Source organism: Carassius auratus, chromosome 29 (genome assembly GCF_003368295.1).
Source record: "Carassius auratus strain Wakin chromosome 29, ASM336829v1, whole genome shotgun sequence".
Classification (NCBI taxonomy): domain Eukaryota; kingdom Metazoa; phylum Chordata; class Actinopteri; order Cypriniformes; family Cyprinidae; genus Carassius; species Carassius auratus.
In genome coordinates this window covers 2,055,514-2,071,591 of record NC_039271.1, presented here as the reverse complement: position 1 = coordinate 2,071,591, position 16,078 = coordinate 2,055,514, and the positions used below count along the sequence as shown (strand labels likewise).

The 16,078-nt window shown below is 35.4% G+C and overlaps 1 protein-coding gene across 1 annotated transcript in view; it reads right to left on the bottom strand.

The window, feature by feature from the left end:
- LOC113047826 (ATP-binding cassette sub-family C member 9-like) overlaps positions 1 to 16,078 on the bottom strand; it is a 32,680-nt gene that overhangs the window by 3,278 nt on the left and 13,324 nt on the right. Inside the window, exons 17-36 of the mRNA XM_026209150.1 lie at positions 14,751 to 14,823; positions 14,007 to 14,112; positions 12,562 to 12,600; positions 11,583 to 11,684; positions 10,328 to 10,412; positions 10,081 to 10,161; positions 9,321 to 9,458; positions 9,047 to 9,172; positions 8,641 to 8,740; positions 8,273 to 8,550; positions 8,028 to 8,179; positions 7,850 to 7,919; positions 7,510 to 7,667; positions 6,752 to 6,844; positions 6,394 to 6,496; positions 5,196 to 5,297; positions 4,971 to 5,091; positions 4,005 to 4,135; positions 3,064 to 3,142; positions 1,320 to 1,428 (exon numbers count right to left, since the gene is read on the bottom strand). Of these exons, the coding sequence (XP_026064935.1) occupies positions 1,320 to 1,428; positions 3,064 to 3,142; positions 4,005 to 4,135; positions 4,971 to 5,091; positions 5,196 to 5,297; positions 6,394 to 6,496; positions 6,752 to 6,844; positions 7,510 to 7,667; positions 7,850 to 7,919; positions 8,028 to 8,179; positions 8,273 to 8,550; positions 8,641 to 8,740; positions 9,047 to 9,172; positions 9,321 to 9,458; positions 10,081 to 10,161; positions 10,328 to 10,412; positions 11,583 to 11,684; positions 12,562 to 12,600; positions 14,007 to 14,112; positions 14,751 to 14,823 (2,246 nt within the window). The remainder of the gene's footprint in view (positions 1 to 1,319; positions 1,429 to 3,063; positions 3,143 to 4,004; positions 4,136 to 4,970; positions 5,092 to 5,195; positions 5,298 to 6,393; positions 6,497 to 6,751; positions 6,845 to 7,509; positions 7,668 to 7,849; positions 7,920 to 8,027; positions 8,180 to 8,272; positions 8,551 to 8,640; positions 8,741 to 9,046; positions 9,173 to 9,320; positions 9,459 to 10,080; positions 10,162 to 10,327; positions 10,413 to 11,582; positions 11,685 to 12,561; positions 12,601 to 14,006; positions 14,113 to 14,750; positions 14,824 to 16,078) is intronic.

Here is a 16,078-nt window from a genome sequence, read left to right as displayed (position 1 = left end):
TTCAGTATTTTAAAAGCTTCGTGTCAAAAATGATTTTTTTTTCTTTTATTCAACAGGGATGCATTAAATTGATCAAAAGTTGACCGTAAAGATATTCATAAAGTTACAAAATAATGTTTCATATATAAATATTTCAAATAAATGTTGTTCTTTTGAACTTTCTATTCAAAGAATCTTGCAAAAAAGGTATCATTGTTTCCACAAAAATGTAAAGTAGCGCAGCTGTTTTCAATACAAATGTTTCTTGCATACTAGATCAGCATATTAGAATGATTTCTGAAAGATCATGTGACACCGAAGAAGACTGGAGTAATGGCTGCTGAAAATCAGCTTTGCCTTCACAGAAATAAATAATATTTTAAAATATTTCACAATATTACTGTGTTATTGTAATTTGGACCAAGAAAAAAAAAAACATTTACCAAGTGCTTGTTTTATGGAAAAGAGCAGCTTGAACATTCTTCAAAATAACTCTTTTCTGGTTCCACTTAAGAAAGATGTGGGACATTATTAGCTTGAATAAATATGACAGAATTAAAATATCCGGATGGACTATCGCTTAATAAAAAAAAAAAAAACACTCAAGGGTCACAGTGTTAAAGCACCCATTGACCATAAGAGAATATTATGTATTCACACCTGTTTTTGAAACACTGGGAAATGGATTCTGGCTACAGCTTTTTCTTTTATGGCTGTACATTTTCCAAAATTAAAATCAGGAAAGATTTGCTGTACTAATAACTCGTACGCTCTGTCTCCTGGGACCAATCATCCATTAGGCCTGCTTTGTATAAACATCATCATGACAACAGCTTGCCCAAAACCATTCCCAGATGACTTGTGATGGTGGTTCAGTTTTATTTTCTTTCTTATCCCTTGGAGGCCTCTTTAAACAAACCCCATATGCTCACTGTCTTCAGAAACAAACATGACACTTAGTCTCCGTGAGAAGTTGAACATATTGAACATCCAGTAAAATAAATACTTAACACTGTTGGAAAAGAAACATATAGAGGAAAAAAAAGACTAAATAGATAAGAATGTATAGCTTATTCCGAGAACAGCAGATTTATGCAATGCCAATATATTGGAACGTCCCCTTTTTCACATCCTGGGGGACCCTGTGTTTTGTAAATGATCTGTGCTTATGCTGGACCTCTGATTAAAATGTCAGGCAGGAAGTGAGTGTTTGGTCTTGGTCCTGGTCTTGTCTGTTTGAGTCAGTTTAGCCTCAGTGAGTGCATGTGAGGTGCATGTGAGCTACAAATGTACTTTTTGTCTGTGTGTATGCTTGAGGGAGCATGTTTGCTTGTTTATACCGAATGGAGCCGCTGAACAGCACTGGATCCTGTAGAATGATTGACAGACGGGATCTCAGGGTTTGGAGTGGAAGCTTGCAGATGTCAATGCCATCAATAACAATCTTTCCTAATAATAATAAAAAAAAGATTGTGACATACACGATTTTGAACATTTTATTTTTATATTTTAATTGTTCTCTGTATTTCACTTGAAGTTTTGGTAATTTTGTTGTTTCTGTCATTTTTTTATGTTTAACCTTAATTTATTTTTATTTCAGTTAGTTGCCAAAGAAATCCAATTTCTCAGTTTTGTTTGTTTTTAAGTCGAAGTGTTTCATTTAATTTATATAAAATACAGTAGATTTATTGATTTTGAAGTTTTTAAAACTAACTTTTAAATGTTTAACTAACAATAACAAGGCTGGTTTATATTTTATATTTATCTCATTCATTTATTTTATTATTTTAATAATTTATTTTTACTATTATTATTATTTAATTTAGTTTTAGTTAACAATAACACTGGTTTATGTTATATCTAGCTTATATTATTTGAGACACTACATTGAAATTAATATTTTATTTAATTATTGATATATATATATATATATATATATATATATATATATATATATATATATATAACTTATTTCTTTTTTACAAAGATGTGATTTTAGCTAACAATAGCATCTTTGGTTTATATTTTATATTTAGCTGATATTCACTGCACTGAATATTTGATTTTTTTAAATTCATTTTTGTTAAACCATTTAAAAGGTGTTTAAAAATTGTGAGAACATTTTTTATAATCAGAAATCACATAAACATGCACTTCCCATTATATATTAATTTAATGTCATAGAAATGCATTAGTTACCCAGATATTTAAACTTTAAGATTTTTATTTAGTTCCTCACAAAACCTCAGTCACATTAAAATGTTTCATCTGTCCATGAAGGATTGTTTTTATTAGTTTTGGGCATTCGAGTGAGTTTACAATGACTTTAATACATAGTGGTCTGTAGTGGATATCAGGAGACCAAACACGGCTCTTAAGATTTTCATTTTAGCTTTATATGGAAGTGAAGAAAGAGTCTGTGCACTTCTGATTTAAAACATCTCTTACAGCCTTGCTCATGTGTACAAAACTGCGTGACCTGTTTGATTTGGCTAAAGATTTATTTTGGCTAAGATAAATATGTTAATGCTGCACGCTGGATAATATGATAAAACTCATGGAGAAAATAACTGTGATGTATTTTTGTCTGTCATAATAACAAAAACAATACCCTCAAAATAACTACTTAGTTATAACTGCTATTTATAGCATTGCCATCTACTTCTTTTTTATTATGAAGGAAAAAAATATTTTGCATTCAAATGCATTAGTGAACATGTACTTAATATATTGCATCATCAATAATGACAGTAAGACTCAACAGATATCTATGGTTTATGTCTAAATATAACATCATGGCTGCTTGTCAAATTGACAATAACCAGAAGTATATAAGCACAAACAACACAGACAGAGAAATAAATGTTTCTAGGGTAAGCAGCTGAGGACATTTAAAATAGCTTTATCAAAAATGTCCATGGCTTTTCTTTTATATTTTCCTAACTATTTTTTTCTTCTCTAGGGATCCACAAGCATCAGCGTCTCCCCTGCAGTAAGCCTGACATACATCCGAGCGCTGTAATGCTCAGCGTTAACATAAGATTTAATTAAATAGAGACCTGAAAGTGTCCTAGGAAGACCTACCGTCAAAAACATCCACCATGTTGAAAAAGGCCAGAGACAGCGAAGACTTTCCACTGCCTGTTCTACCACAGATGCCCACCTGGGACAGAAAGAATAAGACGTAAGCACTTGACACAGCCTGACATTTTCAGATTGCTTTTGTATAAACATGCTCAGGGCTGCTGTTCTCCTAAATTACACAAACTAGTGCGGACAGTTAAAGTTCCCATGTCACAATAAGAAGCTGTCATGCTTGTATATTGAGAGCCAGGGGGCCTCCTAAAAACAAGACTAATAAAGATAAAAGTGGATGATGGACTTTTGCTACACTGTGTAGTTGATATTCAGGCAGAGATTAACTGTGGTTTCGCAGAGCACTGAAAAAATTAACACCACAGTGACAAAACCTCAACTGAGTGTTATGTGCTGCAACAGTTCGATCGGTATCAGGGCTGCCAAATGCTCAATGTCAGCTTCGGTTGAAGGTTGTGACATCTAGGATCTTATATTGATACTTTTAAGGTCAACAGACAACATACAATACAGCTTGAGGGTAATAATAATGTTTATTCATTGAAGTTTATTAATTGAATATAGTTTTCATGTTAATTTTTAGTTTAAATGTTAGTATTTATATAATGTACTTTTATCATTTTTATTAGTTTATATATATATATATATTCCTATTTAGCCTTCATTTATTTTATTTCAGTTTTAGCAGTTTTAGTTAAGTAGTTCAGCTTAAACATATTGATTATATTTAGTTGCCAGCACAACATTTAAAATTTCTTTAAAAATAAGAAAAAAAAACATTTGGATAAAAAAATATCTATATTTAAATTATTATTTTTTATCCAATTTATTTTTTCTTATTTTTAAAGAAACTAAAAATGTTGTGCTGGCAACAAAATATAATCAATATAATCAAGAAATAATTTTTCTGAGAGTGGCTTGTTGCGTACCTTCTGCCCAGGGTTAATGTGTGCATTGACGTGTTTGAGGACAGGTTTGAGCATGGTGTCATAACGGACACACAGATCTTGTATCTTGATCTCACCATGCTGTGGCCAGTCTTCCGGTACCTGTGAGACATCTGAAATTAAAGTAGTTTGATCGTTATTTTATATATTCAACAGCGAGGCCAATATAGTCATGCTATAAGTTACAAGAGCAAATCTGACATTTCCGACTGGTCATGTGATCTGGAGGCATCATTTCATTTAAGTGCACATAATTTTAGAACTATTCATTTCTTTAGGCGCAAAAACGTTTTAAGTAGAAACAAACGTACTGACCCTTTAATCTTTAAAGCATGTTTTGCAAAAGAATTTCATTAAAAGAATGGTTAACTACAGAATGTTCTTTCCTGCCCAGTCAGTGGATTAAGTGCCGCCACACATGACTTTATCTGAGGAGAGTATAAAGTAGACATAACACTAATACATCAGTGGCAACAAAGAACCAGAGCACTGCAAGTGAGCACTTTAACAACCTGCAATTAGCACAGCTATATATGGTGACCAAATTTCAGGGCTTAGTCTCATGCCTACTGCTATCCAGCTCAGTTTTCCATTATGTCACTGAGGAGAATAAGCCAATTTTTTAGGCTAACAGTGGCACTAACAGGATAATGCTAAAACTTCTTTTTCTCAGGCCTTCATCTCTTGAGGCGAGTTTAGATGTACTAAAGGTCCCTTCGTGAAGCTCTCAGTGGTTTGTCAGGTCACTCTTTCCTAGTGCACAACAATGTGAGGAAACGCACATGTAGCAGCTCTTTGGAAGCCAGAAAGCTGGAAATATGGGCTTCAATCTAGTGAATCTAAATCTTAATTTAGAGACAAATAATACCCTGGATGATTATCGAAATATATGTGTTCTTTATTATTATTTAGAAAATATACTAAAAGTGTCAGGGAAGGATTTATTACTCATGGATCCCTCATAGTTCTCAGATTCTGTGCTCAGGAAGCTGTTGACTTTCTTTACTGCAGCCATCTGGACCTCCAGGTCCGCCAGATTCCTCACCACCCAGTTCAGGTAGTTTGTCACCTTAACACAAAGCATGTCGAGGACTTTTAAGTGCTTTTAAATCACTGATGACCACTGCTGCATGCTAGAAATTCAATAAAGCTGTGTTTGAATGGATAACTCACAGTGAGGGCATATGTTAGACCAAGTCCAACCAGACCAGACTGAGATGAGGTCCAGATCGCTGCCACTGCTGCAGTGAGGACAATCACGGCACCCAGATAATCCTGAGAGGAAAATACAAATGCAATTATATAGGGATTTCAAGTTATCAAAGTTTTACTTGTTAAATGTTACAATTATCTGTAGCAATTTGGTTACTAAAATCATACTGTACATGCTTTTTTAAAGAAAAACTTAATTATTAATATAAATATTATTGAATTTAATTTAAAAGAGTATCTAATGAGATAATTTCTATCTATTTTAGTGTTAAGATAGTTCTTTCATTAAAATTTTTACAATGCAATCATACAAAAACACACACACACAAAAAAACATGAAGCTCGACCCCTAACCCTTAGCAGAGTGTAAGCATATTGTACAAAAACGTTCACATTTTTGTACAAATTCATATGAATTAGTCACTACTATGGTAAAATATAAAATAATTCTAAATTGCCATGAGATCGTGTTGATATTTCTACATTAAGTAAACAAGTAAAATTTGTCAAGTTATATTTCAGTAAAGTTTTTTTGTGGTTATTTTAGTGTTCAGTTTCTAATTTCTCTCTTGTGTTTACTTTCACAGAATGTTATTTATTGATTTATATAATTATAATTAATAGACCAGCAAGATTGTAATTTTGAACATTACACACATTTGCATTTGAAATTCAGATGATTTCTTTACCATTTCTACTACAGTATCATTTTGGTAAGAAAGTGTAAGTACCGTATTTTTTGGACTATAAGGCCCACCTGAGTATAAGTCGCATCAGTCCAAAAATACGTCATGATGAGGAAAAAAAACATATATAAGTCGCACTGGACTATAAGTCGCATTTATTTAGAACCAAGAACCAAGAGAAAACATTACAGTCTACAGCCGCGAGAGGGCGCTCTATGTCTTCAGTGTAGACTACTGAGCAGCATAGAGCGCCCTCTCGTGGCTGCAGACGGTAATGTTTTCTATTGGTTCATTTCTCTTAGTTCATTTCTCTCGGTTCATGTCAAATTAATTTTGATAAATAAGTCGCAAGACCAGCCAAACTATGAAAAAAATTTCGCCATATAATCCGGAAAATATGGTACTTTTTCCCCTAATATTTTTTTCTTCAGATCCAGCACCTCTGAAATCCATTAAAACTCAACTTTACTCACAGTTCTGACCTCCAGCCACCGGTTGGCAGCAGAGAGAAACAGGTAGGCTGTGTTGTTGGTGTCCGTTAGCTCCAACATCCGCTGCTTAAAACGAGCCTCGTGCCTGAAAACAGAGACCTTTAACTTTGTGTCAAAACCATTTATTACGTGATACCGAACAATGACCAACTTGAGCTAACACAGCTGTGAAGGATGAGAACATTCAATTCATTCAAGTAAACACTCTGGAGACTTAATTCTGTTCTCACTCATATGCAACTGCTTAGTTCTGCATCCAGTCTTGGAAAACGGAGAGAAAGAGAAAGTGTGGTTCATGTAAACAGCCGCGTGCTTTTCAGAAAACCCACAATTCACTGACCTGAATGCTCGAATGGTGGTGAGGCCCTCTGCAGTCTCAGAGAAATGACAGAGAAGAGGCAGCTGAGTGGAGTCATCGAGATCTTGCAGATCTCTGAAGGAGAAAGAGAGAACGAGTCAATAGAGTCTGGTTCTGGAAGTAAAAATGTAATTTTAAAAAATCATAGCTAACGTAAAAGGATTTGATTCTGACTTTAAATAATTTTTTTTCAGTAGTGAAATTAGACTATTGTCTTTTAGAGCTGGTTTAGAGCAGAATTGTCTCAACAGTTGAGTTTCCAAAATGTATTCTTTTTTCCTGTTTATCTCTGAGAGGCTGCTTTGAAACAGTCTGTACTGTATAAAGCAATATGGAAATAAAAGTGACTTTACTTGTGGCATTCATCTGAGTGTAACAGATAGTAGTTGTTGATTGGACATTGCACTCAAAAAAATTAATGCTGGCTTACAGTCGATTGTAAGAAAGTTTTAATTTAAGAAAACTAATCGATTAGAGAAGTCCAGCATATGTCACCAGAGGGAAAGTCTGTCTCTTTCACCAGAAGATCAATAGATGACATCTTTATTAAACATTATGAAGTAAAAAAACATTAACTTAATTCAAGTTATTTTGACATGTAGACTAAAGTTGGGTTTACTTAACACAGTTAAAATAATCCTATACAAAGTACTTGAGTAGAGATAACATTTCCAATGTGAAATCCATAATTGAAACATGTTTAGCCAGAGAGTGCATTCACCCTTCAGTGAACTACTTACTTGGAAGCAACCCGAAAGTACTTCTGAATGAAGTAGAAGGCCACCATGAGGGGCACCAGTGCAATAAGGAAAGCAGGGGTGACAAAAGCAATGACTCCGATTGCTGAGAGACATAGAAGAATGGAGCGAGTGAGAGACTCTAGTGTCTGGGGAATGTGCTGTGGAGAGAGAGTGAAAAAGATGCACATTAGCACACACACGCCACATTCTTAATCTCATTAATATGATAACGTTGCCTGCTGCAGCACTGAGGTCACATGTTTGTGTGGAAACCCAAGGCTGCTCATCTCAGTGGGAAGCAATGTACTTGGCACTTGAATCAGACAGGCCTTTCTCTCACCTGATCGATGATGTTGGTGTCCGCTGAGAAACGGTTCAGGATTTGTCCAAGTGGGGTGACATCAAAGAATCTAACAATGATGCAAAAGGACATTTTATAATGATGCTCCTTGTTGAATCGATATCACACTGTCTCTACTCGGCTTTCAAATAACTGTAGGTTTCATCATAATGTGTACCTGATGGGAGCATGAATGATCTTGTTGAGGAGGTTGTGATGGAGGTTTGTAGCTGCAGCCACTCCTAGGAACTCTACGGTTAGGGAAGTGATAAGACAAAGTGCTATCGCAGCTCCACACAGGATAATAAACACTGGCACGTAGGAGCGATGCTGTAAAACACCCAAAGAGCTCCACTTCAGAATAACTATAATGTACAATATTAAAGACAACATTTGAAAGAGGAAAAGGCAGTGATGGGTCACCTCAGCGATCTGAGCGTCATCATTCTTTGTGTAATTGGTTGCATTGACAAATGGATCGGCGAGACTTTGGTTATGCTGGTTTGAGGATGTCCAAGCTGCTAGCCAATAGTCGATGGCCACCATAACCGAGTGCTTGGCCAGCTTTGACGACACCATCAGGAAGACCATGAGGAAGCCACCTGAGGAAAGGTAACGGCAGCACATCTTCCATGGGATCTTAGAACGGCGGCTGGTGGTGGTGGACATGTTGTCATCGTCATCCTCCTCCACCTCCTCCTCTGTGAAAAAGATGTTGTAGATAAATATACATATATATATATATATATAAAAAGAGGAGATATAGGGCTGAAATTTTGATGAACAATTACCTTCATCCTCATCGTCAGTCTGGCTCTTTGCCTCTCTGGAATAGAAAGCTCTCCTCAAAGTCTTCCTCTCCAGAATGGTCTGACTCTCCATTTCAGTCTCCTAAAACAAAGCAACAGAATTTTTTTTTTTCAAATCTTTCTTAAAACTGGTGTCTGTTTAGTATTAATTTAATTTTTTTGTTTTGTTTTAAGCCTGGAATGCGCTACACAACTTTTGTCCAGTTTTTTGACAAGTCAATGATAGTCGCCATAAGTCATAGCCAGTCTACAGATTTTGGGTGGTCAGAGTTAACAGAAGAGTTACATAACATATGATTGTTCTCTGTAACTATTCAAGACTTGGCAAATGTGTTATGCCTAGTGTTTTAAAAACTCGAAAGTGAGCTGGGATTTAAAGCAGAAAGACCTTTTCGAGCTCCTGGTCTTGTCTGTTCATCAGGGTCTTCCAGTGCTCATAGAGTTCCACATCATAAGTCTGGATGTCCTTTAAGGTCCCCTCTCTCAGCACTGAACCGTCCTTCATGGCTATTATCTACCACCCAGTGAAATAAAGACAAAGTCAAAAGCCATTTGTTTTTCATTATTTTCAAGTGATGTATCTTTAATTACTCAAAACATTCCCTTTTTCAGAGAATCATGAAGAACTAGCCTTAAAATCTCAAAGAAACCCCAGTAGTTACCCAGTCAGCATGGATGAGGTACTGCAGCTTATGAGTGACCAAGACCACTGTCCGTTTGTCATCCTGAAGGAACTTCAGTATCCCCTCCTGCATCAGATGATCACTGAGATGGATGTCAAGGGCAGAGAACGGGTCATCCTATAGGTAAGCAAATCCAAAACTAGGGTGACTACTTAAAAGAACCATTTTTTCTTAGTGTGAAGAACATCTAAAGAATAATCATTTTAGCTATAAAGAAGCTTTTTGTGCAACGGATGTTAAAGGTTCTTAATGACACCGACCTTTATTTTTCCTTTATTGAGTGTAAATACAAAAGAAATGACCATTTCAATTCAGGAAGCTGTTCAGCGGCAGAGAGTAACTATTTCAATAGAAATGCACTTTAAATGTGCTTAAATCACTTCTTGACTGATCCGAAAAGACATTGAATCAACTCTGTTGACTTTCTAGGATGTCAGACATAATGTGACTCCAAGCAATGGTAACTGGAATGAGGTGTATTCATGATCCTGTCCAGAAGGGTGTGTGGTTATGTACAATAATCCAATAACAGCCCTTACACGTCACTGTTTTTTCTGCTATCACTGCCACAACTTACCCTGTGCTATCATGTTTAGTTAAGAAATCTCTTCTGGCCAGACAAATTTAATTAAAACTGTGGTCATTCATAATACTCAAACAGTGTGGTAAATCACTTGCACAGGGAGGAGGTAAGACACTATATCATGGAGTTATCTGTATTGGAAAACTTGGTTCCTACCAGGAAAACAATGTTGGTGTTCTGATATAGAGCTCTGGCCACACAGATCCGTTGTCGCTGACCACCACTGAGATTAATTCCCTGTAGGATTACAACACGCAAACACCAGTTAAACACTTTTCATTCTGATGACATAATGTAAAAGTCATGGTAGTCTCGATTACAGCTCTTTATTTGATTAGTATCACAGCAGCTGAGGTCAGAGAGCTGGTCTCAAGCCCAGACACAGTGCACAGTCCTGTCTTACCCGTTCTCCGATTTCAGTCTGGTCTCCAAAAGGAAGGAGGTCGATATCTGGTTGAAGCGAGCAGGCATCAATCACAGCTTTGTATCTGTTCAGCATATTGAGAGTTTAAAAACATAAGAATATTTCCTGAAAAACCAAAGGCTAGGAATCTTGAACATAAGCTCTCCAGGGAGTAAAAATTAACAATGTCGTGACCTGAAGTTTCCACAGATAGTTTTACCATAGTAGCGATCTATCCTTGAACGCTGTAAAAAAAATATTAAACCAACAAAACTTGGAAATGTGGTGCAATTGCTGACAGATTTAAAATCAAAGGGGTGTTAAAGCTTTAACCCGTAATGACAAGTTCACAGCACTTTTTCAATCATATTGACATTAGTCAGTGCAGTCTCTAATTTTATTTCCATGATATGACATACTTCAAGTAAAAAGGTATATTCAATGACTAAAAAAAAATAAGAATAGGCCTTTAATTTATCTATTGAGATATCCTTAAATGTGAGCATTCTCTAATAGAATGCCAAAAAATGTGCAACATTTAAAACATTGCAGAAAGGCTAAAGGAATGTAAGCTCAACTGTCATGCACAAACTAAAACATATTCTATTGAGGCAATTAAATTATTTATTTAATTAATTATCTCATATGGGCTAAGTTTCATAATTTCAAGTTATAATTTGGTTTATGATACAATGTCCTTTTTTTTAAAGAAAAAATGTGTATCAATCAGTTGTCACAAGGCCAGTTTTGATATTATGTTGGCTTTATGATGAACAAATTAAAAAAATCTGAAACTCATAAAATCAAGAAAAAAAAATGTCAAAAAGAAAGATGCTGTTCTAATAAATGGAGATTAAATATTAAATTCTAAATGAAGATCTAAAGTACTAGGTGTATGTTCCTGAGTGAAAATGGGTAGTGATGAGAAAAAAATTGTAAAAGTCTTGATTTTATCAATTTTATCCAAAACAGTTATGTAACATTAGAGCATGAATGCAAATTCTGGGGGTAATAAAAAAAAAAAAAAAAGTGCACCAGTGATTCATTCACAATAAGACCAGGAATATGCATACATTGCACAAGGAATTATGCCTTGAAGTAAATAAGGTCCATTTTGATTTTATGTTGACTTTAAAAATTAGAAATGAGAGCTGACAGAAAAAACGAAAAAATTGTGACAAATTAAATAGATGACAAAAATGTTCTAAAATGATAGCATTTTCCACAGTAAAGTTTGAGATCTTGTTAACCTCACCTCTGTATATTGAAGGGACTTCCAAACGTGATGTTTTCCTCTACAGTGGCGTTGAGCAGCCATGACTTCTGCGCTGCATAGGCCACAGAGTACCTGTTTTTTCTGAGCCATCACAGGATGAGAAACAGAATAAAAGGAAACAGTTGATAAACTGGAAATGTGGAAAAACACACTCAGCGTGCCATCAAACCAAGCAATAATAGTTCTGATATGAAATGAAGGGGGGAAAAACCTTGTTAATGATGAGATTAAAGCTACAGATGAAAGAAATGCAGGGAGCCCTTCACTGTGAGAGCTGATGGGTGTCTTTAAAACATTTTCTCCTGCCCATTCTTATTCATAGACTGCTATAATAAGCCATTTCTAGGTTCAGTTCTGCAAAAAAATTGACTTAAAATGTTGGCCCAATATGGCAAGCTCCGGCACAACCAATGAAATCAGAACCCCAACAATAAACCTTATGATATTGAGGACGACTTCCTCTTGTCTGTTTTGCTTTCCATTGGAGGGGACTGGCTGTAACAAAACCAAATATTGTTTGAAATCAATATCAGTACAAGAAAACCCCAGTGTGTTGGAGGTGAAGACTCCCAGCATTTTTACTTTATTTCACTGTTCACTGCACATCACACAAAAATAAACATTGCGACCCATTATATTTAAGCCAGATAAATGTAAAGGGATAAAATGTATTGGTAGATGAATGCATGGGGTGGGGTGTGGGGGGGTGATGCCACATCTGCTGAAAGGGTTCGCAAACGGGTACCTCGTTTCTTCGTGAGACTGGCCGGTGTCTTGCCCGCTGTAAGTCGGGTACATTACAACACGTTATAGCTCATAACTGTAAAACGGTTCTAGTTAGCAGCTAGCAAGCCTGTAATCTTGTTACCCTGTTACAAAATGTCCTCAGTGTTGGTTTATAGGTCATTGTTTTGTGGCTGTGTAGCATGTAAGCATGTGAAGACCCCCGGTAAAATACCTTATGCTCCCATCGTAGAGTACCTCATAATCAGGCAGCCTGATTGTGCACACCATTGGTGAAGAGGACACAGAAACACACACACACACATGTGGCTAGAGTTAGTGAGTGCATCAGGATGTGTGTCGTTCTATAAAAACAATAACATACTCTCCTCATGAGGTGAAGAGTTATAGTTTGAGCAATACATGCTCTCCAGAAACTGGTTTAGTGATATATAATTAGCATTTTGTTTTAGCTGGAGAGTAATGTCATTGTCATTAGAGAACTTAAACTGGAAAACGCAGACCAACATTCATTGCACTGTTTGCAAAGACCGTCCCTGACAAACTGAGACTGAATTTACAACTTATCAAAACACAGTTCAACTCAATATTGCGAACTGTCTTAAATTAGTTTTTATTAATGTGAACTGAATGCAAATTTGAACTAATTACATTGGCCCGAATAGTATTTGGGTACAAATGTTTTTCGTCTATACCATGAAAGTCAGTGGTGTTCAAAGCTACACTGGGCCCTCTGTCATTGCATGTACAAAAAACGCTAAACATTTTTAGTGAAATACAAAGCAAAAATTTGATATAGGATTTAATTTGAAACATTTTTCTCATAGAAATTGCTATGTGACATTTAGAAAAGTAGAAATACTTTTGTGTGTGTGTGAAACATACTATGATAATCTTTGTTTTATTTACAACTGTATCATCTTTGTGTTCCCAAGAAAAAAGAAATAAAATAAAAATTATGGAACAACATAAGGGTGAATGACAGATTTAAATATACATCCTGATTTTTTTTGGATGTGTTTTAGCATTTTAATTCAAACTTAAATTTAAAAAGTCAGTTTTGATAAAAGACAACAAATGACAAACCATTTAGATGGTTTAGTATTCTATAATGCAGTTAAAACGTTTAAATGTGACTCAAGTAAATGCTATTTTGGATCCACTGTATATACATTTTAAGGACTTGGACTTTCTTTAATCGCTGGATTATAGGAACCATGTAGATCTGCTTGGCTTTGCGTACAAATGCTAATCAGAGAGCATCTCCAGCATGGAGATGGAGAGATTCACAGAAAGAAAAGCACTTCCTTTGTGTGGTGATAACAGATGCCAGAATGACATGAGGGAGAAAAAGAGAGAAGAAATCAGAGAGCAGTGTAATGAATGGAGTATGACACACACACACACACACACACACAAGGAGTAAGACGGCCCTCACACACATAGTCTATGTATGCACACAGTGGTACATACATCATAATAATAGCGGATGCAGTGGACAGTGGGCTATTTATGTTCATGTGTGTTTGTACAGATGAAGACTTTGATTAGCATCTGATGGATCTGGCATGCATATGTACTCCCCTGTTTTCTACTACATCAATGCAAACATTGAACTGCTTTAGAGGACAGTATGTAGGCAAATGTGTCAGTTCTCACTTGCTCCAGTAGACTTTCCCCCTGATCGTCTGCATCTCCCCCAGCATGGCCAATAACAGGGATGATTTCCCACAACCCACCTGGCCCACAATCATGGTCAGCTGACCTGAAACAAGGTGAAGATTAATCATAGTTTTTTTTTATGCAGGGTAATTTCTTGTCAACATCAACTGGCCATTTTGGATAATTCTGGTGCATTTGTATCACATTGTGATTTTTGTGATTGAACTGTAGATAAATAAGCAAATGATTAAACTTTCTTAAACTAAGCATAACTAATAATAAAAAAAAAACTTTAAGTATGACTGCTTTTAAATAAATTAAGAACTCTTGATGTCATCAATTATTAATTCACTATACAGATTATCTATAAATAATGAATAAAAACCTTAATATATAAGGATATTTATTATAGTTACAGATTATTTACTATAAATAAAGAAACAAGCACTCTTGATATCAAGGGAATTTTTTTATTATATTTAATTTTAAATAAATGAATAACAAGAATGTTTGATATCTAAGATTAATTATTTATTATATTTACAGATTGCATATAAATAAATAAATAAATAAAAACTCTTAGTATATAAGGGTATTTATTTATCTATTTATTATAGTTACAGATTATTTATTGTTAATAATCAAGCACTCTTGATATCAATATTCAAAAAAAAAAATGAATTATTGAATGAGAGAAGTCTTTGATCATCTGAGAGTTAATCTCTAGTAAGCAATATGTACCTGTAGGAATTTGGATGTTGATGTCTGAGAGCGTAGACAAGTTGCTTCCCCATGTGAAGTAGCCCCCATTCACCTGAATGAGACATTCACCATACAAACATAAAACAAGGGGTTTAGAATGATGGAAACAAACCAGCATAAAGCAGAGTGCATGTCCATACAAGCAGCTTCTGCCACGCTTACATCTTCCGGATGTGTTCTGAATTCTAGTTTCCAAATGTTTATTTACAATAATGATAACACTCTCATCCATCAGAGCTGTACAGTAGGCCAGAATACTGGGAAAAGGGAGAACACTGAACAATCAAAAACATCTGTGAGGACAAGAGAGCAGGGAGAGAGGGTAAAATGGGAGTAATGGTTAGGCCATGTTCATAACAAAGTGAGCGGATGTCACCGTGGGAGAGTCCATGAGGACGTGTGTATTTACGTGTTCAGCCAATAAACTCATTAGATAAGAGACTTTTGTCTTCCAGAACCAGTTGCATTTAAAATCATAATAATACTAATAATAATAATAATGGAACTAAATGATTCCATAACCATTAACCAAATGAATGCAAAATCAAATGTTTTTTTTGCAATATATGCATCAGAAATACTTTAGACTTTAGTTTTCATAACAGCCGTTGTGCATTAACATAATCAATCAGTGAATATTTTTTTTTTTTTTACTGTAGTTACCAAGCTGAGGTTAGTGAACACTGTAAGAATGGTTTACCAGTCCATACTACATTCTTTGTCCTTCAAACAAAACAAAAAAAAGAAGAAGAAAAAAAAAGATTCATTAATGGAATCGTTGAGGCATCTAATCATTGAGCAGAAACAGAATCACAACCAGGATCATTAAATTATTTACAATTCCCAAACCTAATATAGAGGGATGGCAGAGGAAGTGGACACTTGGGGGACTGAGAGACAGAGGCGAAACCAAAAAAAACTTGTCTTCCTGATTTTTAGTCCCAGTTTTTCTTCTCATGGGAATCCCATGCTGCACTCAGAGGGAAGTTGAACCCAAACCCACTATGTCTGAGAACTATCACAAACCCCATATGGAGAGTAAAAAAAAAAAAAAAGCTAAGAAAGAAATGAACATGCTCAAAAAAACCCAAAAAAAAAGCATCATTGTGTGTTAAAGCAAGGCATTCAAAGATTTCCTCCAGCACATTAGGAGTAAAACAATCTATTAGCCGTGACTTAAGGGTCACTGGCATCTGGATGAGAACATGCAGATGCTGAATTGTCTTAATGAACTTTAGCACATGCTCTGAGCGAGAAGCGTTTGCGAATCAGTGCTGATTGTGTCTCTGCTGAGGATAGTGACGTCT